Consider the following 25250-nt stretch of genomic DNA (forward strand, 5'->3'; position numbering starts at 1 on the left):
CGGAAGAAGGCTGACAAAGTCAGAAAAGCCTTGCAACGGGGGGACCTGGGGCTCTTTGTATAACCCCAGACTGGAGAAGAGGAGATGCATTATCCTCTACCATACACTTGCATTTTGCCCCTTCGCTGCTTGGTTCATCTGAGCAGGATCTCTTCCCTTTGGACCATTTTCCAAGATTTTTGGGGTTCCAAGACCTTGGAGGACTGATGGGGCCGAGCCTGAAGCTCCCACCCCTTTCTCCCACATCTCGTGGCACATGACCACTCCTCAACTGACGCAGGATAGGGGACTAAAAAGGCCCAGGGAATCCATCAGAGAACCTCACTTATAAAAACAAGTGGTTTTAAGATAGAAAAGGAGGTTTTAAATGAGACTGCTAAAAATTCAAGATGGCTGCCATAAAAAAAATTGCTCAAACTGGATACAATGTAAACACTTATAGCAGTGCCTTCAGATACCTGTGCTGTTTTTCATCAACGAAGGCTTTTAAACAGCTTCGACAGGGGTTATCTTTCATCGGGTTCTGCTTATTGTATAAAGTGCAAAACTAGTGCATATCTATAAAATCTTCTAGTATGAACTTTAAGAATAGAGACAGCACTTATCTTAAAGCGTTGTCTGTGCCCAACGGGACCCGTTTCGCCGGTCCTTCGGCTTCATCAGGGGTCGTGGTAAATTACTAGAACAAACGCCATTTTCAATTTAGAACAGAAAGCTGCGAATCAAGCTGCCCAGTAAGTACCACCGTTTGTTTATTATTTCTAAGATTATTAGCATGATATAATAACACACTTTCACTATATTTATTCTAGTAATTTACCACGACCCCTGATGAAGCCGAAGGACCGGCGAAATGGGTCCCGTTGGGCACAGACAACGCTTTAAGATAAGTGCTGTCTCTATTCTTAAAGTTCATACTAGAAGATTTTATAGATATGCACTAGTTTTGCACTTTATACAATAAGCAGAACCCGATGAAAGATAACCACTAACCTGTCGAAGCTGTTTAAAAGCCTTCGTTGATGAAAAACAGCACAGGTATCTGAGGGCACTGCTATAAGTTATCATCAGTACTCTATGCTCACAAGTCTTTACTTTTGATAAAAAAAATTGCACCAAAAGTGGCCTTTGCAAACAGAACTAAAAATAAAAAGAGCAATTTTAGGGTTTACTCATTAATTGGTTATTAATCATTGTTCTATTTTCTAAGTTTCAGAGCAAAGCAGAATGTGTTTTTGGCCAGGGGAGTTCCCCATGCCTCTCCTTCTCTTGTGTTTCTGTGGAATTAGATTGTTTTGGGTCCCACTGAGGAGGGTGCTGTCCTCCACTGAAGAAGGGGAGGAGTTTCCAGTCTTAAAAGTGATACCCTTCTGCAGTTCATGGGAAATAGGCATCAACAGCTACAGTACGGACTCCTGTGTATCTTAACAAAACCCAGATTTTCGAGGTAGCAACCTAATCTGTCGTTCCCTGTTCCATGAGTTTATAAGTCCCCTAAGCCAAGTCACCAATGGCTTAAAGATTATATAAGAAGGGATGCAGAATATCAATCTAGCTGAATTTTGAAAACATCACTTAAACAACCATCACCATAACTGCTGCAAATTCAAATCACAATCTACTCTCAGCCACTCATAATGAATAGAAAAAGAACAGAGTGATGAGGATGAGAATGAATGTAATTCTAATCATTGGTATGATTCATGACCAGACTTGTGGACCAAAAAAAGCCACTCAAATGGTCTACACCTTATACAGAAAAATATTGCTAATTACTTATCATCTGGGGTATTTAGAGGATTATCAAACTTAACCCTTTACTAAAAGAGTTAATAATGATAGGCTCTTTTGTACTGTTTTCCTTCAGTAGTCTGATTAGAGAGAACTTTCAGTTTTAACTATTTGAGAGGCACCATGGGACCAAAGCAGTTTACAATCAATAAATTAATCAAAAAATGGAAGTGGGAGAAGCTTCAAGTTTATAGTTTGATATACCGCCCCATAAGATGACTCTCTGAGTGGTTCACAGCTCAACAATATAAGAGTAACAAAAAAGTACATTGTTCATAGAATAGAATTTGGTGTCATCACCTAATCGGCAGCTGAATCATTCAGCAGATGCCTGGGAAAAGAGAGAGGTTTCAGTTTATTTTTTGAATTTGAGAAATAAAGAATGTACAGCTTGATGATTGTATTCTACACAATCTTTAAGCATTTTAAGGTAGAAAGTTTCAGTCCATTACAAAGGGACTTAGTAATCAGTGAGATTGATTGCAAGTGCAGAGTAGGAGGAAGCGAAGGGATGGGACATGTCCACTGCCTTTTTATGGTTACACATTCAAAGATGGAGGACTGGGTGATTTGTCCAGGGCCACAAGGAGCAGCTCTACCACTAGGGTACTCCTCACCTCCCAGGAAAGTGTGAATGGCCAGAATGCTCCTAAGCACAAAGAAACATACTTTCACCACTGACAAGACTGACCCTTAAGAAAGTTAGGAATCAAGAAGACAATCTAACATCTGGATGGAAGAAATGGATATAGGGAGTCCTAACAAAATGGGAGCATAATCAGGAACATGCTGGATTATCAAGTGATTTTTCTCTAACCAGCTGGCCACAGCTGAAAAACAACTTTGAGCAATGATATGTCTGGTGAGAATGAAGCTGTTTGTAAAATACCGGATGTTAGCAAGCTAAAAACCACTGATACCTAGAGACTGAATGAGAATACCTAATGTATTTTCTTAGACTATAATTTCTGGGGAATGGTGATGGGTTTATAGTATGACAAATACCAATTGTTTAACACTACTGAAGGATAAAACAGATGTCATTTCAAGATTTTTAGAGGTAGAAATAAGGAATGGCTCATGAGTAAGGACCATTGGCAATATATGCTCAATAAAATATGTGACTGTCTCTGGGAATGTAGAAGACAAAATATTAATTTGGATGATGTGTCTTATTATTTCCTACTGAGAGTTAGATGGGGAAATAAAATGACAAGTTTGGTGATAACTGTAACAAGGCTCTATGATAATAATATTTATTTGTTCAGAGAGATTGAATAATCTGGAATGTACTAACCTGCTTGCTATGCAAAACTTCCTGAGTTTCTTCCCCCTCTTTTGAAAGTTCAGCTGTGGTACTTTCTATATCTGTAGGTATTAGTTCTTTGGCTTTTGTATATTTCTCTTTTTCTCGCCTGCTTAGGGCATCCATTATTCTCAACCTTGACTGTAACTCTTCTTGTTGAATCTGCACCTTTCGGACCTCTTCCTGAATGTGCTGAAGATTAACATCTACCTTTACTGGCTTGTTCAGCTCTTTTTGCATGTGTCTTATCCAGTCAAGGGTGCGGCAAACCTCGGTCTGAAAGTCTATACTCTGCACCAGCCTACTTTCACATTCTAATGTCCTCTCTCCACTGGTACTATGCAATGATTTCAACGTTTCTTGCCACAGCTGAACCCGCTGAGCTTCACTCTCATAAGCAGTTGACTGAAGCTGAGGATAAAGCTCTTCCAAATGTTCAGACACTTTCTTCAGAAGAGTTCCTGAGTCTTGAAGGCTGCCAGATAAAGCACGGTAACATTTCAGTTTCTCCTCTGCTGGAAGCATTTCTGCATTCACCTTAACCAGATCTCTATTTACTGTTTCTAACAGCGCTTCCAGCTCTACACATAGTTCCTCGTGTACTTGATATGCGCTAATGGAGTCCTCCAGATGGTGAACTTTCTGCTCGATTTGTCTTTTTAACTTATGATACAAAGCAATAAGCTTCAGCATCTCTTCCGGTAGCCATGGCTGCCCAGTACTGCGGAAGCCCTCCTTCTTTTGATTTAGTTCATCTACTGCTGCCCCAAGGCTTACCACCTCGGTGAGAAGTGCACTGTAATCCTGCTGAAGAGAGAGAACCTCTGAGGACGAAAGGTTGTCAGGGGCTTTGTTCATGTGTAAAAAATGATCTTCCAGCTCTGTAAGAGCCTTATTTGTTAATTCAGCTAAGGAAGCATATTCTTTACGAACATCAATTGCATCCTGAAGTTTGTATTGCTTCTCCTTGGCCAGGGATATAATGCTATTAAATTGGTGGGACAGGGAGTTCAACTTTTCATCCAGATATGAATGATCAACTTCATTAAGAGATGGCAAGATTTCCTGACCATTCCTTTGGAAATTCAGTAAAAGGTTTTCATATTCAGGAGCTTGCTCAATAATATGTTTGTATGTGGAAAGCTGGGAGTAGAGTTCAGCATCTTCATTCATCAGGTTGATCTCTGGAAATGTGATGACATCTGCATTTTTCAGCCAGTGACAAGCTTTATCTAAATCCTCTTTGAAATATTTCCTAAAAACCATAGCCTTCTCAAGTTCTAATAGTCGATGGCCACATTTTTGCAAAACAGTTTCATATATGTTCTGTACCTCTTGCAGCTTACTTAAAATTTCATTCCGTTCTTGTTCTGTTGCCTCTTTCATCAGTTCCCTACCCTGGGCCCAAAGTGTAGTGAGATCATTCTGGTAGGCTTTTAAGCTTGCTTGCACACTTTTAGAAGTCCTGATCTGTTTGCCCACATCATCTGGCATCAGACAAATATGCTCTTGGAACATTACTTTTTTTTCATGCTGCTGAATTTGATTTGTGACCTGATGAGCTGCCATATGGAACTGGGTCTTTTCAGAAAGAGTCTTATTTAGGTGTTTTCTTCTCTGATTAACTAGATCACTTAGACATTCCACATGTTTCTGTGAATCTAATATAACCTTTTGAAGATGCTGCCTTTCAGTAAGGCCCAGGTTAGCCATTACTCTGTCAGCATCTTTAACAAGTGCTTTAAGAAAGAGTTGCTTGGCATCGACTTCACTACAAATGGAGAGATGGTCCATCAAGAGACTCTGAGCAAGCTCAGGCGGAGGGCTCTGTTTAAGAGCCTCTGAGACAGTAGGCTGCTGTTCTTCAGCCCACTCCAATAGGTCCTCAAATCTCGAATACACCAAGTTCATCTCCTCCAAAGTGTTCATTGAAAAAATGATTTTCTTCTTCACCAAGTCCTCCAGCTGAGCCCAGCGTTGTTCAAAATGACCAGTTTGCTCTTTGACTAATTCTTTGTCATCTAAATTTAGATTTTCTGAAATTTTCTGCTTTTGGTCCTTCAAATCATCGAGGGCTACCCTCTTTTCCTGCAGTAATGATGCCAACTTCTTCAAAGCTTCTAGGTGATGAGTTGTACTCTCAGCATCAGATCTGTAAGCAAAATAAAAAATATTATTGGAACAATCAAAAGAGAAAATTAACTATTACTGCAGCATTGTTCTCTAGTTGCAAGTTAGATTATATGAAATGTCAAAATTAATTTTCTGAATGGTTTCACACTATTCTTCCAAATTCATAGATTTTTCAGTTAAATAGCATATATGGTAAGCTATCAGTGGGGGTTTGGGGGAGTGGCATAGTAGGGAAGACAGCACCCAGAGTGGAAGGAAGATGGTGCTCTGCATCTCACCTGGTGATGGGTGGGGATCATCTTTTAACTGAACTCCCTTCCCCCAGTGTCTTTTAAATCCTTCTGTCATTGGCTATTCAACAAGCTGAGGAGATTCAAGGTATTCCATATGCAGGCCGAGAATACAAAGTTTCTGCATATGTGGATGATATACTGCTTCATTTGAGAAATCCTGAATCTACCATTCCACATTTACTAGATTTGATTGAAAGATTCGGAAAATTTTCAGGATATAAAATAAATTGGAGTAAATCAGAAATTCTTCCACCAAATATACAAAAAGGATTGTTTGATCGGTTCCCTTTTCTTTGGAAAGAAGAAGGTATAAAATATCTAGGAATATGGATCTATAAGACGCTGGAAGAAACAATTAGAGTAAATGAAAAATCTTTATTGCTGAAGGTCACTGAATTATGTGAGCAATGGAACCCATTACATTTGTCTTGGCGGGGGAGAATCCAAACAGTTATAATGCTGATCTTGCCTGTGGTTTGTTACCAAATGGGTATGTTGCCAATTTATTTTCAGGGGTCATTTTACAAGAAATTGAACAGTATCCTTATTAAGTTTATTTGAATGGGCAAAAATGCTAGAATTACTTTAGTATCTTTGCAAAAACCAATTGTGGAGGAAGGGGTAAATTTTCCAAATTTTTATAGGTATCATCAGGCCTATATTCTGTGTCAGAGTATGTATTGGATCCTGCCTGATCTCATGGAACATTATCCTGACTGGTTAATTTTGGAGTGGAAAATTATGTCCCCAATGCATCTGTCTCATTTACTGGACATTAAACTACCCAGTTATGCTAAGAATAATAATATTATTTTGGATACTTGGAAGACTTTGAGATATATTAATAAGATAACTGAAATTCCTATAGAACAGTCTTTGTGTCAATCCCTATGGTTGAACTCCAAGATACAAATAGGCGGCTCTAAAATTGCCTGGAAGGAATGGATGCAGGCAGGCATAAGAACATTGGAAGATGTTATTTTAAATCAAAAATGGCTTGACTTTTCATGGTTGCAACAATCTTTTGGTATTTAAAAATCTCAATTTTATAAATGGTTGCAACTGGAGCAGGCTATTCAGAAAGGGTTCCCTGATTGGCATAATTTTAAAAATTACTACAGCTTGCAATTCCTCTGTTTTCAGGCAGATATGCTTGGGCATCAAGCTGCCAGGTGGTATAAATTAATATCTGAACTTATGCATAAGAAACCCCAAAATGCAGGAACTTGTCTAACTTTGTCTTGAATCCCTGGAGGGAGTTTCCCCCTATAACAGCCTCCAGAAAAGCGTTCCAGTTTTCTACCACTCTCTGGGTGAAGAACTTCCTTTAGTTTGTACGGAATGTATCCCCTTTTAACTTTAGAGAGTTCCCTCTCATTCTCTATACCTTGGAGAGGGTGAACAACCTGTCTTTATCTACTAACTCTATTCCCTTCATTATCTTGAATGTTTTGATCATGTCCCTTCTAAGTCTCCTCTTTTCAAGGGAGAAGAGGCCCAGTTTCTCTAATCTCTCACTGTACAGCAACTCCTTCAGCCCCTTAACCATTTTATTCACTCTTCTCTGGACCCTTTTGAGTAGTACCATGTCCTTCATGTACGGCGACCAGTGCTGGACACAATATTCCAGATGAGGGCGTATCATGGCCCGGTACAGCGACATGATAACCTTATCCGATCTGTTCGTGATCCTCTTCTTAATCATTCCTAGCATTCTGTTTGCCATTTTCGCCGCCGCCACTGCACATTGCATGGACAGCTTCATTGACTTGTCAACCAGTACTCCCAAGTCTCTTTCCTGGGGGGTCTCTCCAAGTACTGCACCGGACATCCTGTATTCATGTATAAGATTTTTGTTACCAACATGCATCACCTTACACTTATCCAAGTTAAACCTCATTTGCTAAGTCGCGGCCCATTTCTCGAGTGTGTTTATGCCACACTGCAGGTCTTCGCAATCCTCCTGCGTCTTCATTACTCTGAATAACTTTGTATCGTCTGCAGATTTAATCATCTCACTTGTTGTATCAATTTCCAGGTCGTTTATAAATATGTTGAAGAGCATGCTTCCAAGCACCAAGCCCTGTGGCACTCCACTCGTGATGCTTTTCCAGTCCGAGTATTGTCTATTTACCCCCACTTTCCATTTCCTATCCGCCAGCCAGGTTTTAATCCACGTGAGTACTTCACCCTCGATTCCATGGCTCGAAATTTTTCGAAGTAGTCGTTCATGCGGAATCTTGTTGAACGCCTTCTGAAAATCCAGAAATACAATGTCGACCAGGTCACCTTTGTCTATCTGCCTGTTTACTCTCTCAAAGAAATGCAGCAAGTTCGTCAAGCAGGATCTTCCTTTGTTAAAGCCGTGCTGGCTCGTCCTCATCAGATCGTGTCCAGCAAGGTGATCAATAATGCAGTCCTTTATCAGCGCCTCTGCCATCTTTCTCGTTACCGAGGTCAGACTCAACGGTCTGTAGTTTCCCAGATCTCCCCTCGAACCTTTATTGAAAATCGGCGTAACATTTGCCGATCCTTCCCGATTTGATTGACAGATTGGATATTAGTTGAAGGGCCAGATTCTGTAATTGGGCACCTAAAAAGATAGGTGCCTATTGCATGTCAATCACACTTAGGTGTCTATTACAGAATTGCACTTAGCAGCACCTGACTTATAACTTAGGCGCCTGTAATTTAGGCCAGGGTTTTAAGGGCTTACTTTATAGTCTCCTAAGTCCTTTAGAGAATCATGCCTAATAGCGCCTAAGTCTTTCTCTACCCCTAAACACACCTACTTTTGTATTAGGCGCCGTTAGACGCCATGTGATAGACACCTATCTTTTGTAGAATCGTGCCTAAGAACACAGGCACCTTTCTCCTAATTAATAATTTTTTTTTTTTTAATTAGGAGCTTTTAAAAAACTCAAAATTGAAGCCAATTTACTAATTAACCACCACCCCTCCCCCTTTTATGAAGCTACATTAGCTATTTTTATCACCGGCTGCAGTGGTAAAAGTTCCAATACTCATAGGAATTCTATGAGCATCGGAGTTTTGCCACCACGTGGCTTCATAAAAGGGGTGGGGTGGGGGGTATGTTAGGTGCCTAACTTTAGGTGCCTATTTATTTAGGTACCTATCTTTAGGAATCATTTATACAATCTGGGCCAAAATACCTACTGAATCCACATACAGGTGACATCTGCAGCATATAGGCTATTGTAGTAGAACACAGTTCAGTAAAGTACATTATTTTGTATTCCAGGGTGTTGTGTACCTGGGACATTTTATATGAAGTTTAATGAACTGTCCCCTAGGGTGCTCAGCTACTCTGCTGATGATGTCTATGTAGTACAGTCTCTCTCAAACTTTCTCAAGCCGGGGCATACTAAAGGTAGTGGCCACGGCTCGAAGCATTCAGAAGTGTGCGGACATCACCGTGATGACATCACGTGCATGCGTGATGTCATCACGCTGACATCCACGCATGCACAGAGGCCCTCCAGACAGGCCCTGAAATGCCAGTAGGGCATGCCAGCAGTGAAGTCTACCAAATATCAACTGAGTACCCACAACCACATACCTCCCAAACTCTACCCTAGACCCACCCAAGCTCTTCCCTAGATCCCACCCCTTTACTAATTGTAATGCAATATTTTGAACATTCATTTTTCATATACACACAATATACACAGCAGATATAAATTCTCAAAACTGACACATTTCAATCACCATATTGAAAATAAAATAATTTTCCCTACCTTTGTTATCTGGTGACTTTATTTTTCTGTGTTTTTAACTATGTTTCCAGGGACTTCTTATCCATTGACTGTTTTTTTCTCCATCTTCGCTTTCTGCCTTGCATCCATCTTTGACATTAACAACATTCAATATTTCCATTTTTCTGCTTTTTTCTCAAAATCTACTATTCTATGTCTTATCTTCCATTCCTATCTCTCTTTCCTTCCCTCCCTATTTCCATGGTCTGACATCTCTCTCCTTTCCTCCCCCCCCCCCCCACCCCAGTGGTCCAACATCTCCTTCCTTTCCTCCATTCCCAGTCTTGCATTTCTCTCCTCTCCTCATAAAATGGCATCTCTCTCTACTACTACTATTATTTCTATAGCGCTACTGGACTTCCTTGCTTCCCTTTCATTCCCTGGTCTGATATCTCTCCCTTCCTTTAGGCATCTCTCCTCCCCCCCCCAGTGTAACATTTCTCTTTCTCTTCCTCCTTTCTGGCCTCCTCCTAGTCCAACATTTCTCCCTCGTTTCCACCAGTCCAACATTTTTTTCTCTCTTCCTCCTGAATGCTTCTCCTCTGGTCCTCCTTCGCTCACCCAACCAACATCTCTCTCTATCCCTCCATGAGTCCAACTTTTCACTCTCTGCCCTCTCTGCCCTCTTCTGCTTTCCCTCCTTTCTATCCTCCCCATCCATCTTGCCCTCTCCATGAGTCCAACACTTTCTGCCTCCTGCATGCTTTCTCTCTCTGTCCTTGCCTCTTCCCTCAAGTGGCATCCCTCCTTCCCACCCCCAACCCAACATGCTCTCTCCCCATTCACCATCTCACCCTCCCCTCCAGTGCGTAGCACCTTTCCTTTCCCTCCCTTTCTGCCAGGTCCAGCAGAACCTCTTCTCCCTTCCTTTTACCTCCCCCCCTGTCCAGCAGTACCCCTTCCTTCCTCCCCCTGTCCAGCATTACCCCTTCTCTCTTCCCATCCCCCTGTCCAGCAGTACCCCTTCTCCCTTCCCTCCCCCCTGTCCAGCATTACGTCTCCTTTTCCTCATCCCCCCTGTCCAGCAGTACCATGTCTCCCTTCTCTACTCCCCATGTCCAGCAGTACCCCTTCTCCCTTCCCTCCTCCCCTGTCCAGCATTACTAATTCTCCCTTCCTTCCTCTCCCCCTGTTCAGCAGTACCACTATTCCCTTCCCCACTCCCCATGTTCAGCAGTACCACTTCTCCCTTCCCTCCTTTCCTGTTCAGCATACCTCTCCTTTCTCTAGGCTTGCGGCAGTTCTCATGACTTTTGCTAGGCCGGCCTGCCTCGCATCATCAAAGTGGGGCGGCCTAGCAAAGGTTCCCTGAAGAAACCAAATCTAAACTAATGCTAGTGGCAGCTGTGTGACTAAGTTAAAATCACACTGAGCTGCCGCTGCTGTGACTCCTGTTTCCTCTTCATCTCTAATTTTGAGTGTCCCGCGGCATACAGGGGCAGGAAGAGAGGCGCCGGCGTCAGCTAACTTGCAACTTCCTGCCTTCTGCTGCCGATATTCCTGCTTTCCTCTTCATATCGGCAGCAGAAGGCAGGAAGTTGCAAGTTAGTGACACCGGCACCTCTCTTCCTGCCCAGTGTGCCACGGCACACTTAAAATCACAGGAGGCACACAGTTTGCGATAGGCTGGTCTAGTAAGACATCTTAATGGCTTGTTTTGTACATTTTTTCCTTAGATGGTTTTTTTTTTTGTTTTAAAAGGTTCCTTAAAGAAAGACGCCCTGAGCACAAAAATGTCTAAAATAGGGCAATGTTCAAACCAAATTGATTGATGTTTTTCTGGTTCAAAAATGGCCATGTTTTTGGCACTGGATTTTTGGATGCAAAACATCCAAAATCGGATTTGGACCTCATATCGAAAATGCTTTTTGCATGAAATAAACCAATGAAAAAATCCATTGAGATATTTTTTGTGAATTTAAAAACTGGAATGGACTTCAATTTTGTGTTTCGGGTTTAGTTATCTGTCACTTTCTCTTGCTGTCATAGCAACATGTCACTTCTAAAGCTGAAATAATATACTGACACTCAATTGTGTCACAGAATCTGCAGCATCATTTCCAGGTCCTCTTATAAGTACAAATAGTATGGCCCATTTACTAACCTGTAACACACAGTGAGTAGCTTTATTAGTGAGCAGACCTCAATGTGCTATATGTGAGTTGTTACATTGCAAGGTGAGATCTGCTTTACCTGGCAAGGTTATCCCATTCCTTTGTGAACTTCTCCAAAAAGACTTGCACTATATTCATGCAGTCATGGTAATCCCTTGTTCTTCCTAGATCTCTTTCTCTCTGGGATAAAAGCTTGTTGGCTTGAAGGCACAGGTCCAACCACTGATTGCTTAAGTGCCCTATTTCTGTATGCTCTGGAGACTCCTGTCCTTGGGTCAGTTGGTTCACCTTCTCCGTCAGAACGATGACAGCACTCTGTTTGCACTGAAGCTTCTGGTTAAATTCCTATTCAAAGCAATAATAATGAGATACTCAAGCCCAATTTCAAGGGTTGAAGTGGATTAAACAACATTGTTTAATTAATCTCACATCCAATGTATTTTAAATTCCACTTTTTGGGCAAGTTCTAGAACGTACTGTTTTAGATTATGTAAAACTGAATCCTCTTATATTTTACAAGCTCTATTTACTAATATGCAATAACGTTTTACAATTACAATGCTTTAATTACCAAAATTAGTACACGGTAACTTGAAAATGACTCTGTTAACAGTAAGTTCCCATTCAGCTAACACAGCGAAACATGTTTAAACACATTAAAGGATCTTTTTACTAAGCTGTGGTATTAGTGCGTATTTACCACAGCTTAAAAGGGTTTACTATGGGATACGCTGAGGCATCCTGTAGTAATTTTGCAAAATGCATATGCAAACCACATGCTAAAAAATAAATAATTTTTTTCACAGAGGGTGTGTGTCTGGGGCAGAAAGTAGGCATTTCTGTGCTGATGAAACCTTTAGAACAATTAGCATGGTAGCATTACTGTGTGCACTAACTGATTAGCAAAGGCTGCAATGTTTGTTAGTTCTACAGCTTTAAGTTCATTGACATAAGGTGTAACCAGACATTACCTTAACCTGCAAAATCATGTTTTGTGCAATTTTAAGTTCCAGCTCTGCACGTCTCTTTTTCATGCTTTGAAGCTGCTTATCTGCATCGTGGAAATACACTGCGAGCTCAGCCTTCATGTGCTTTATCTCTTCCCAGCCTTGAGCCAGGTCCTGGGAATGCAACATCCTTTGTTCAATCTGTAAGTAGAATGACAAAAATTTAAACTTGGGTCTGTACAGATGGATGTGCAAGCTTATAGTTGATTAAAATTTGCTATTTTGCTAGGCTAAAAAGAGGTCACAGCAGTTTCCAATAATACAAAATCAATATAAAAATCTAAGAGTAAAGAACTCCAACAGTTTGATAGAAAAGACCTAAAAACAAGCGCATAAACTCAAACACACATAAATATAGAAACAGAAAACACAGCAGGTATACCTAATTGGCCCCTCCTTGACTCAAAGAATAAGTGCTAGGCAAAAACAAAAAACAATGACCTGAGTTGACTCTAGAAGGGCTCTAGAGAGTAGGTATCACCAGCTTATAATCTGAAAATGACCATAAAGTCCTCTCAGGAACATATGGCATGGCTAATAAAGCAAGATAGAAAGGAACCTTCCCACAACATGCTCTGTGAGTAAGAACTAACAATTTAAATTTCATCATATGAGTATTTGACTATTGGTAGGAGTCAGTTCCCATTAGATTCAAGTGTATTGTGCTCCAACTTTATGGAACGCCATGCCATCTCAACTCTGCCTTGAAAATTCACTCGACAAATTCAAGATTAAACTAAAAACATTTTTATTCCAAGAAGCATACCATAGCATTTAAATATTTCTTTTCCAACAGCTAGCAAACTAAATATGAACCGCTTTTAAGAAGCGATCCCCTCTCCTGATGTTATATCCCCCCTCTTCCTTTTTTTTTTTTTTTAATTGTTTTTTTTTTTTTTTTAATGATGTAATTATTAACTTTCCCTTCCCCCTTCCCCCTCAAGCTCATGTTCGTATTTGTAATTTGTCCATTTAATGTTCACATTTCCCCTCCCTTTATAATAATTTATTTTAACCTTTCATTTTTAACATTGTAAATTAGCCAGGTGCTCGTCGATAGTCGGTATATTAAAAAGTAAGAAACTTGAAACTTGCTCTGCATGAAAGTTTGATAGAGTAACACCTTTGTACATAAAACTTCATTGGTTTTTAATCAAAGAATGGTCTGTTTTTAAGCTTTATACAGTGTTGTTGTTTTGTTTTGGTTTTTTTTAATAATGGGTAATGGATAGGCACATCAATATATGTGTAATATAATAGTTTTTCCTTCTAAGTATAGGAACTTATCCCTTTTGAACCAATTAGGAATATTTTTCCCCAACCGAAAAGAAGTGAAATCAAAAGAGCCATTTATGCTTTCTTTTGTATACAAGGCAGCTAAATTATGGAACACTTTGCCATCTGAGATAATACTGAGGATAAATTTAAGTCAATTCAGAAATATCTGAAAGCATTTTTATTTTAGCAATTTGTGAACGTGATGGTTTCTACAAGACTAAAGAAAATGTCCCCTCTGTTTTTTTTCAAATTAAAACAGTTTTTGATATGTTAAATGAGTTTGATTTAAATGAAAGAGGGAATTAAACTAACAACTTAGTTTTCAGCAACTTCTTGAAGCTGTAATGATCAGTACATTGTCTGAATTGACCAGTAAGCCTGTTCCAAAGAGACATGCCCGTAAGCGAGAACATTTTCAGTTTCATCGCCACATACCTTACATTTTCAGCTGTTCGGGCTACTAATCTCATGCCCCCCTCAGACCGTAGAGCTCTATTTGGTCTGTAAACCTCCCAGAGAGACTGAAACCAACAAGGTGCAGATTGATATAGGAATGCACACTTTGAACAGAATTCTTTGTTCAATTGGCAACCAATGAAGGCTTTTCAGTGTGGGAGTTATAAGTGTTGTTCTTGTAACCCCACTAATCAGCCTAGCTGCTGAATTCATCAGTACCTGTAATGCTTTCAACTTTGTCTTAGCCAATCCCCAAAATAATAAATTACAATAGTTCAATCTAGTTACAGTGGGTCACGCTCACATTGAATCACATGAACTCCATGTAGCATAATTTTTATTATCTGAAAAAGCTATCCTACCACTACACAACCTAGTTTGAAAGTTATGAAATAGAATAAATGAATACTATTAGAATCCCACAGTACAATAGCCTTCATGGCAAAAGGGTATTTTATAATAATTTGAAAATAAAGACAATTTCCAGTTTTAAGCAGATCTTGCTTTCTGCTCTAGTTAAACTTTGCCTGTAAGATAAATGGCAGCAATAAATGAAGCGAAAAGAAGGCAGCTTTGCCAAGCTATCTCACCGCTTCTTTGGTTTGCTGGATGTCTGTGGCAGTGTTCTTCACTGAGGCATCTGATAAATCACACATGGAGCAGAGAAGGTCAAAGTAAGTGCTGGCCTGTTCTTGCAGCGCCCTGTAATGCTTCACCTAAAGGAAGACAATTACTTTATACAAATGTATGCTAACTTACCCATACAGAAAGGTTAAACCTGATGCAAAATAAGTAGCTCATCCATAAAGCTTATTGTATACATTTTAAAACAGCCAGTTACCCTCTCTTAGGTCTTTCAGAAGTTAAGTACATAAAATATCCCTTACAGCGAGCCTCTGGACATGTATAGAAGTCACTTTATGGAAATGAAATTCATCTTCGCCTTTATATACAAGATTCATATATGTTCAATCAGTTTTTGCACATTACACTCAAAACCATTCTTTCAGGAGTAGATCTCATCAGACAATGACTGCTATTGCTGTCTGATATCAGTGCCCAAATGAACCTTTTTTGTAAAAATTAACTTCAGTTTCTTCCATCCCCTTTCTTGGGCTACAGCAATGAAGCTCTGGCGAAGGTGGATGGAACTGGCAGAAAGCATATCCTTGAATGGTGGGTAGAGTGATGGGATTATGCCCCATCTAAAGAAGATCTTATTGTACCTAAAGTTATTTCTCAGCTGTTCTACCTTGACTACTGGTAAAGCTCTACTTCTCTTTTTGTTCTTAGCTGGAAGGTATGGATAAATCAGCCAACAGAACATGCTGTGAAACTTGTCATTCCCTCCTCAATTATATTTGAAAATATACTACAGCTTTGCCACCAACTAACACTAGTTGACCTTATTTCCTCCTCTTGGAAACTTGACAGAGCCATACTACCGCTTTATACAAGATGACGCTCTTTCCTCTTTCTTGACCATCTTCTACACCATCTTCTATAAGTTTCTATAATAGTCCAACACTCAAACCCTTTCCCTATTTATTTTTAATCTCCCTTTTCCCTACCTGGTTGTACCACTGCCCCATATGAAGAACTGTACACTTACCACAGAATACAAATGAAGAGATTTCCTACTTTTTCATAACATTTTAAGTTTTCGAGTTAAAAAACATAATTTAAGAATTATGTTTTTTACCCCTTCATAAACTTTAGTATCAGATATGTTCTTAATTTTGCTATTAAGTCAATCTGCTGCAGCAATGTTATGTAAGGTCTGAACATTGGCATAGTGGAATTCAGATACCTGCTTAACTGCATCCATCAAGGTGAAAGGTGGCTGTGTGTCAAGCTTCGGCTCTGGCTGAACTGAGGACAACCACACCTGGCACTGTTGCAGTGTGTCTTGATGACTAATGCGCTTCTGAAGCTCATGTTCCAAACTTTGGTACACCTAGAACACACGAGTCAATTACAGCTTGTATCCCCTCTGTGGGAAGTAAAATTACTAACACTTCTAGACTGTCCTCCTGGTCTAACAGTGTTCAATTTAAAGAATATCTACACTACAATACATTCAAATATCCACAAAAAGAGCTTATTTGACAGAAGAAAAAAATAATGGCTAAACTTTGAAGTTAAGTAAAAATTCTATAACCAATCTTTTAATCATAGTCATCAACAAGAAAGAGCCAACTTTATACCATTTTCCCCCCCAAATAAGAAATTCATCTCATGCTTAATCTCTGCAGTCGAGCTGTTCCAAACCTCTAGGGCTGCAGTAGAAAAGCATCCTTGATCTCAACAGAGTGTTCCTTACCATGCACACAAATGGAATATATAACAAGCTACCCTGAGTAGATCTAAGCTCCCTACCCAGCTGGCGCCACTTTCAATATTCTCTTTAAATTTTGCTGACCCATGTGTGCACAAAAACATTTTGGGGTAAATTTTATGTAAGGCACCTAAAAACTCGATGCTGAAAAAAATACAATTCTAAAAGTCATGCTTAAAGTTAGGTGTGGTTTACAGAATAGCGCTTATGCCTTAGGCGCAGCCATTTGTACCAATGGAAACGTGACACAAATGCCCATGTCTAAAGTTAGATGCAGATTCCCTTATTTTACATTTATGTATGTAACTTAAAGGAATGACCCACCTATCTCTGCACCCCCTTTTTTGACAGCTATCATTCCCTTCAAACTTTGCTTTTGTGACCAGAACATTGATATTTTGAAATTTACTTTTTTGGGCAGAACATTCCAGATTGACTCCAAGCTGAGTAAACTTAGGGACCCTTTTACTAAGGTGCAGTAGGGTATTGCTGCACTGCAAACAATACCACAGGTGTACCACACATGCCACTCTGGTAAAAAAAAGATTTACTGCATGGCAATTCAGGCAGTAAGGCTTACTGTGGGTAGAGGTGGGCCGAAGAAGGGACATGCTTTGGGCGTGCATACCCATAATACACTGGCGTGCTGCAGTAAAGGCACGTGGCGCTTCTTACTGCCGGGTTAACGCAGGAGTCTTTACTGCCTGCAAAAGGGCAGGCAGTAAGGGCTTTTCAGATGTGGATGGAAACCTACTTACTACTACTACTACTACTACTATTATTTCTAGAGTGCTACTAGATGTACGTAGCACTGTACATAGTCATGAAAGAGACAGTCCCTGCTCAAATGAGCTCACAATCTAATCAATCAAGACAGACAAACAGGATGCCAAGGAATGGGAGTTATAGTTGGAGGATGGTTAAACTGCTGGCTAGGGTGATGATTAAAACAATTGTAAACAGCAACTCTCATGAATCTGCAAAAGCCTCTGGAAACAAATAAGATTTCAAAATGTTCTTAAATTGCTGTAAACATATACAAAAGCAGATATACCCTGGCAAGTTATTCCATAGACGTGGGCCTGAAACGGAGAAGGCACAAGATATTGTTATAGCTTACCATATCTTACAAAGATCCCAGACAACTGCTTGACTGGTAAAAGGACCCCTTAGAGTAACTTCAAGAAATTTCTAGAAATTTCCATCAATATAAATAGTAGTACAGTATAACTATAGGATCTTAAGCCCACCAGATATTTTCTTTACTTTTTAATCAAAATAAATTTGGAAATTACACTTACTGCCCAGGAACAAAAATCATTTTACATGGTATATTCAATGCCGGGAGCTGTGCATAGCCCAGCATTGAAAATCCAAAGTTAGGTCATCTTGCAGCTGGAACAAACTGAAGCTGTGGGCTGAATATTACTTCCTCTATCTCTCTACTCTGAGTGACTAGGGAGACACAACTTGTTTAATTGATGTTCCCACATACTCACACCATTTAATCTAGATTAGTCTAAATCAGGGGTTCTCAAACTTGTCCTGCAGGACCATTAGCCAATTAGATTTTTAGGATATCCACAATGAATTTGCAAGAGATAGATTTGCAGGCCCCCTACCTCCATTTTGTGTAAATCTTCCCTGTACATATTTATTTGAGGTATCCTGAAAACCTGACTGGCTGCTGGTCTCCTAGAACATTTTTGAGAACTACTGTTCTAGACAAGCACAATCCTTCACTTCTGATTGCTCCTTTACTAATCCAGATAAATTCAAATCAAGTACTCTGTTGCCTATAGGAATATCAGCCATCTTCTTTCACTTGCACTGCAGTTCACTAGATTTGCATGAGACATTAGAAGATTTATGTACAGAACCATTACAATCACTTATTCTTCCCTCATCCAAACATGCACATGGATAATGGAGCAATACGTACTCTCTGAGCAGTGCTACAGATGGCTGAGTAGCTGTCTCGTGTGCCTTGTAGGTGGGCTTGGATACTTTGCTTCAGCTTAGCCTGAAGATGCTCTGCACAATGGTTAATTAAATGATCACCTTTATTTTTGAGGCTGTTCAAACGGTCTTCAAATCCAGCAATCTCTTCCATTATGGCCTGCAAATATGAAAAGGCTTCATTGAAACATACATTTCTACCCTGCACCATCCAATGAAATTTCTGTGTTATACCAACTTCAGTCTCACCTTATGGTTGGCTAATTGTTGGGTAACTGTTTCCAGGTTGCTGCTCTCCATGAAATCAGGAGTGACCAATTTACTAGACATTTGCAACAGCCACTTCTCCACTTCTTGAAGTTCATTGTTATAAACTTCATGATCCTTAACTTTTACTTCAAGGCTTGCAACATATGCCTACAAAAAACCAAAACAAAACATATATCAAATTAATGCAAAATTTTCAAAATATATATAGCTTTTAAATTGTGTCAACAAAATTGTTGAGGCAATTTAAAAGCTAAGGGGTTCATAATCAAAAAAAAAAAACGTCTAAAAAGTGTCCTAAATGGCTACTTGGATGATCAAAAAGCCTGATCGTCCAAGTACCCATAACCAAAGCTGATTTTTAGATGTATCTAAAAACAGCTTAGGCCTTTCCCCTGCCTCTAGACGCACAGAGAGAAAAGAGGCGTGTTTAGAGGAGGGGAAAGGGCGGGCAGTGGGCAGGAAGTGGGCCGACCTACATCTAGGCGTACAACAGGTATAACCAAAACATTTGACATGTAGCCTAGTCGGCACTTAGACCTTTTTGACTTAGACGAAGTCAAACCAGGTCTAAGTGCCGAAAAAGGGGCCACTAAGCTGATGGCTGCTGGTGTGATCAGTTCAGCGGCCCGGCAACCTACCCATCGCAACCATCGCGGCAGGAGAGATGCCCAATCTCTCCTGCCGTGATATATCAAACCCTCCTGCCCCACGATCGCTAACCCCCCCAATTACAGTCGGGCAGGAGGGAACCCAAGCCCTCCTGCCCCGCGGCAGTCGCGGCACTCCTGATGATATTGGGGCAAGAGGGAGCCCAAGCCCTCTTGCCCCGGCGATCCCCTCACCTACACGAATGGGCCAGGAGGGAGCCCAAGCCCTCCTGGCCCTGGCGACCCCCTACCCCCACTATAATACAGACAGGAGGGATCCCAGACCCTCCTGCCCTCGACACAACCCCCCTCCCCCAATGACCACCCCCCCAGAACCCCCGATCGGCCCCCCCCCCCCGCTGACCCGCGACCCCCCCCGGCCGACCCGTTCAAACTCAGGGGAGGAAAATTTCATGGCGACACCAGAAAGTATTTCTTCACAGAGAGAGTGGTTGATCATTGGAACAAGCTTCCAGTGCAGGTGCTCGAGGCAAGCAGCGTGCCAGACTTTAAGAATAAATGGGATACCTATGTGGGATCCCTGCGAGGGTCAAGATAAGGAAACTGGGTCATTAGGGCTTAGACAGGGGATGGGTAAGCAGAGTAGGCAGACTTGATGGGCTGTAGCCCTTTTCTGCCATCATCTTCTATGTTTCTATGTCATGGGGGTGCACTTGTAGACGTAGTGGTGATCTGGGCGTTTAGTAGAGGCAGGCCATAATCAAAACAAGGATGTTTGTTTTGGTTATGGACATTTTCCCTGCTTCTGCTTTGAACGTTTAAGGACTTAGGACAAAAGGGGACTTAGACGTTTTTTTTTATTATGCCCCTCCACATATATTTTGAAGAATATGTTTTCAGTATATCTTTAAGGTTTAGGTCCCACGGAGGTCCCACTGGCCACTAAAGGGAGGGTCCTCAGATACTTCATACCTCTTAAAAAACAACCAAAGTCCAGGTGAGCTGACAAATGATGACCCTGCACTGGCCCTCTATAAAACACAATGTCCATAGCGTGCCTTTTATGGAAGAAGCAGCTAACTAAATAGTCAAACACACACAGAATAACTTTGGCTGCATTTTATGAAGCAAGATTTCCTTATGACACAAACAACTCCATATGCAATTTTTCATTGACAAATTCATGCTCATCTTCTACCTAAACTCTTGTTATTCTATCTTATCTGTCTATATGGTCTACCTCCACTTACTTCATTTTAAAATGTGTTATGCTTACACTGGAAGTAGCATATTACATAGTAGTGTATACTGTTATTTTAATATTTGTTTTTTTATACTGCTGTAATTGCATATTGCTTATATCTAGACTATTTTTATTGTATACTTTGGGAGATTTTTTTCAAAAAGACACTACATAAACCATAATACAGTATATAAATAATCCCAGCACCTCAAAATGTGCCACACTGATACATTGTACAGAAATTGATCTCATTCTGGAACACTGAAACACAACAGAGTTTTTATTATGCAACTGGAATATCATTTCTTCCCAAACCTTACCATCTCCAGATCCTGACTGTATGACAGGCTGGAGACATGTCTGTCATTTGAATTGTATCTTGAAATAGAAGCTCCTCCATCTTCGGCAATAACAGACAACATCCTACCTTCTGCCTCACAAGATCCCCATACTTTGGCCTCCTCAGCCAATTCAGAGTCACAAGAAAAGTGAGACCTAAATGACTTCCCAGCTTCCGAATCACCCTGGCCAGGAAGGGCTACAGCGAAACATGTACATTGGCCCATCTCAAGGCCAAGTCTGCAGCAAAGCATCTATCTTTTCCAACCAATGTTTCTTATGGCAACTGAAGATCCTGGGAACCTTATTGTTTTTACCAGTCATCATCAATCCATGGTAGATAGTCCCCAAACCTGGATGAGGTGATCAAAGCCCAAGTTCACTAATATCTACACTTCTGGGTCCAATGTGTTCCTGCTCGGGAAATCTACCTGCATTTTCTCCACTCCAGTTACGTAAGCTGCTGTCAAGGATGTCAGCGCGTGCTTTTCTGTCCAACACATAAGTAACGTCATTTCTTTTAACATGTGCTGCACTATGGGCACCCCCCTATGTCCTTGCTGCCACTTTCTGAAGCTGCCATGAAAATATTGTTCTCTGCACCAAAGTCTGTTCCATTGGGAAATGTCCATCCTTCCAGGGGTATACTTCTACACCTCCCTGAAGTGATTCTGCTGTTGGAAAACAGCTTGCTCATTGAGACCAATTTTCTAGGACATTTGGTACTTCATTCTCTCCAAATCCTCTCCAAACAGTAGCTTCCCCTTCAATGGGAGCTTGCTGAGTCATTTCTTCATGATTACATCTGCTGACCAGAACCCAGGTCACAGGAAGTGACACACAAATGGCCATTTTGATGCTTGGATAAGATCATAGAAGGCATCCTCTAGAAAGGTGATGCTTGCTTTAATGCATGCAGCCTGAGACTCCTTCTGATGATCCCACTAACGACCTTTCTGTCAACTGCTGGGTGCAACAGAAACAGGTGCAGATTAAATAGCCCTCTCAGATTGTTGTCTTAAGGATCCTATTGATCCTGTGGATCCTTAAGGGCTGCACCTCTTTCCACTAGGTTGGCCATCGTCTTGATTACTATTGACATCTTAAATCAGATCAATATTGTACAGGCCCACCTCACCTGCCATCTGCTAGAGAAAGTCTGGTTGGCTATGGACTGCACGTGACTCTACAGGTTGATGTCATCAACCAATGGTTTTAAATCTCCATCTGCTGGCAGGAGAGCATAAGCCCATATAACTGGTCTGGCCAGACAAAGAGGAAATTTTCATTGATAATTGTGCTCAAACCTTTATTCCACATCCATTGATAGTTCTTTCTGACTAAGCATAACCCCTCATGGGAAACGCTGTGGGGTCCTTTTATTAAGGTGCGCTAACCAATTTAGCTCATGCTAAAGAGTAGTGTGAGCTAAATGCTAAGATGCCCGTAGGAATATAATGGATGTCTTAGCATTTAGCGTGCGTTAAATCAGATAGTGCACCTTAATAAAAGGACCCATGTATTAATTATGGCATACATTCATGAAAAATACCTGGCTTATCTTACCTTTGTTGCGTTCCAAAGCTCCTGGTAATCAGTCTGAAGTTTCTGAATTCTGCTCCCAACAGTGACATCATTCACCAGCTCAAGAAGAGCCTCTCCCTTTTCCTTAACCATTTTTATGGAAGGCTCATGGGATAGTACTGTCTGTTGAATTAACTAAAAATGCAAACAAACTGTTAGATTAGAGTACTGTTGTATTCAAAATAATTCGAGGTGTTCATTGTTTCTACAAATACATATTAATATACATATTGTTTTAGTTTTTCTGTGGTTTTCATTGACCTCATAAACCAATTATTATACATCTGTTTTGATTGAATAGCAGGATGCTTTCGGCAAGAAAAGCACACGGGCCCTAATTCTATAAATAGTGCCTATTTGTAGGCAATTTTTTTTTAATTGGTTAATTAGCACAGATAATTGAAAGCGTCATTACAAACAATTCAAAAAATTAATTTGCCAGGAGGTACCCAACTTGGTAGGTGTGATGTAGAGATTAGGGGCAGAATTTGGGTATAGATTGAGATAGGCGCTGGTATTATAGGCCAAGAAAGCCCTGGCCTAATATACCGGCACCTAAGCTGTAAACGCCTTTTGGCACTTAATTTAGATGCCACTAGGTACAATTCTACAAATGGTGCCTAACTTAGTAGATGCCGTTTTCCTAGGCATCTACCAAATTAGGTGCCATTTATAGAATAAAAGCAATATATGCACCTTTATAATATAACTTTCCTAAACAAAGTTGCACCTGCTCTCAGACAGGTGTAGGTAGATGTGTGCATGACTGTGCTGGTAAAAAGTGAATTTTTTTCCATTTGTTAATTCTGCTAGACCACTCCACATCAGTGGGTTATATCCCCCAACCAACATATGGAAGTAGAGAAACACAGTTAAGGCCTGATTTTATATATAGGCACTGACTAATACAGCGCTAAATGCAATTCTATTAAAGTTAGGCATACTTTATAAAATTATGCTTAGTGCCACCTAAGCAGGCTTAGGCATTGCTAGGCATCCTAACTTTTAAGTGCGCCACATTTATGCCAGAGTTTTCTTGGCCTAAATACTACACCTACCAGTGCCTAAGCCCAAAACAGGTGCCTGTGTGCAAAACATGCCCACGATCTGCCCATTAACTACACCTACTTTGTGGTAAGCACCTTGGACTAGGCACCTACTTCAAAGTGGTAGGCGCCTACTAAGTTAGGTCCTAACATTCAATTGTGCAATTTACACCAAACAGAAGGTACTAATTGTCAATTATTTGTGCTGATTAAGTCTATCAAACAATTAAATTAGGTGACTACATCGGCTAGGTGTGCCAATGTAGGCATCCAACTTTAGCCGGAATATATAGAATCTGGGGGTTAGTTTCCAGTGCCATCACTGGCAAAGCAGCAAATACAGCCTGGAACGAGTCAATGTACATCTAAAAGTCCCTGAAGGAAAATTAACCCCATAGGGCAGGGGTAGGCAATTCCAGTCCTCGAGAGCCAGGTCAGGTTTTCAGGATATCTACAATAAAAATGCTAGAGATAGATTTGCATCTCATACATATTCATTGTGGATATCCTGAAAACCTGACCTGGCTCCAGCTCTAGAGGACCGGAATTACCAACCCCTGCCATAGGGTCTTACAAAATCTCTGTCTAAAGCAGGGACATGTGGAACTAGACTTGTCTGACAGCCAGTGGCCACCACAGGATCCACAGTGACATGGCATGCTGTAGCTTGCCCCATGCCCTAAGTGTTCTTTATTATTATTATTATTTATTTATCAATTTTCAAAATTTAACAAGCATTTTGAACATCTTGTACAGAAAAGATTACTTAGATTAAATAAACTTTACAAGGAATAATCAGTTAATACTCCAAGCATTATAATCTCTAGTCCACAAATCATGATCCAAGATTTTTAATGAGTGGATAATACACTTAATAGAGAAAAAAAAATTAGAAGAATTAAGGCTAACTAATCATTATACAAGGAGCCAAATTAAATTGTTGTTGTTCCCTCTTTCTCCAGGCGCTTCAAAGTTAAAAATTTGGTAAGGTGTGATGGATCCAAAAATACATACTTATTAGTTCCATATCTAAGTTTCACTTATTGAAAATTCTAAGCGAAAATTAAGGGGGCAACAAAAAGAAACAGAGGACCAAACCTTACAAAGCATATTGAAGACTAACTTTAAAAAACATAATAAAACACGAGGAAAGGATGGGAAAAGAAATACAAATTGATTGATAGAAGAGAAGACAATTATGGTAAAAAAACAATAGGAAGGGAAAGAACAATGAACCTCAAAGAGGTTATGGGATTAGAATGAAACTCCTGGTCAGGCTTTCTAATTACTAAATGCATCTTTAAAAAGAAAGTATGGGATGATAATAGATATTTTATGTATGGACATGGTAATTGATAAGGGGGGAGGGGGATTCAATTCTGAAATGGATATTACAAGAATATTTAGTGTGATATTTGAGCATAAAATGTTGTATTTATTGTTACACTTATTGTAAGTATTGAAATTAATAAAGAATTGGAAAAAAAAAAGAAAGCTTTTTAGTTTGCTCTTAAATTTATCCAAATTGTTTTCTTCCCTTAAGTAAATAGGAAGGGAATTCCATGTTTGAGGAGCTGTAACAGAGAAGATGAAATGCCGCTGTGTGTTAATAATTTTAAGTGAGGGAATAACTAGTAAATGTTGATCGTTAGACCTCAGTAGTCTAGTTGAGGTTTAGGGAATCAATGATTTATAAATGAAAGCCAGAG

General features: G+C 40.2%; 1 protein-coding gene across 1 annotated transcript in view; it reads right to left on the bottom strand.

Moving 5' to 3' along the window:
* The window catches only part of SYNE1 (spectrin repeat containing nuclear envelope protein 1), a 994076-nt gene that overhangs the window by 411643 nt on the left and 557183 nt on the right, over positions 1–25250 (bottom strand). The window contains exons 68-75 of the mRNA XM_033936910.1: positions 22478–22630; positions 18701–18868; positions 18435–18611; positions 15965–16111; positions 14745–14870; positions 12385–12561; positions 11493–11758; positions 3089–5249 (exon numbers count right to left, since the gene is read on the bottom strand). Of these exons, the coding sequence (XP_033792801.1) occupies positions 3089–5249; positions 11493–11758; positions 12385–12561; positions 14745–14870; positions 15965–16111; positions 18435–18611; positions 18701–18868; positions 22478–22630 (3375 nt within the window). The remainder of the gene's footprint in view (positions 1–3088; positions 5250–11492; positions 11759–12384; positions 12562–14744; positions 14871–15964; positions 16112–18434; positions 18612–18700; positions 18869–22477; positions 22631–25250) is intronic.

This window comes from Geotrypetes seraphini, chromosome 3, assembly GCF_902459505.1.
Source record: "Geotrypetes seraphini chromosome 3, aGeoSer1.1, whole genome shotgun sequence".
Lineage (NCBI taxonomy): Eukaryota > Metazoa > Chordata > Amphibia > Gymnophiona > Dermophiidae > Geotrypetes > Geotrypetes seraphini.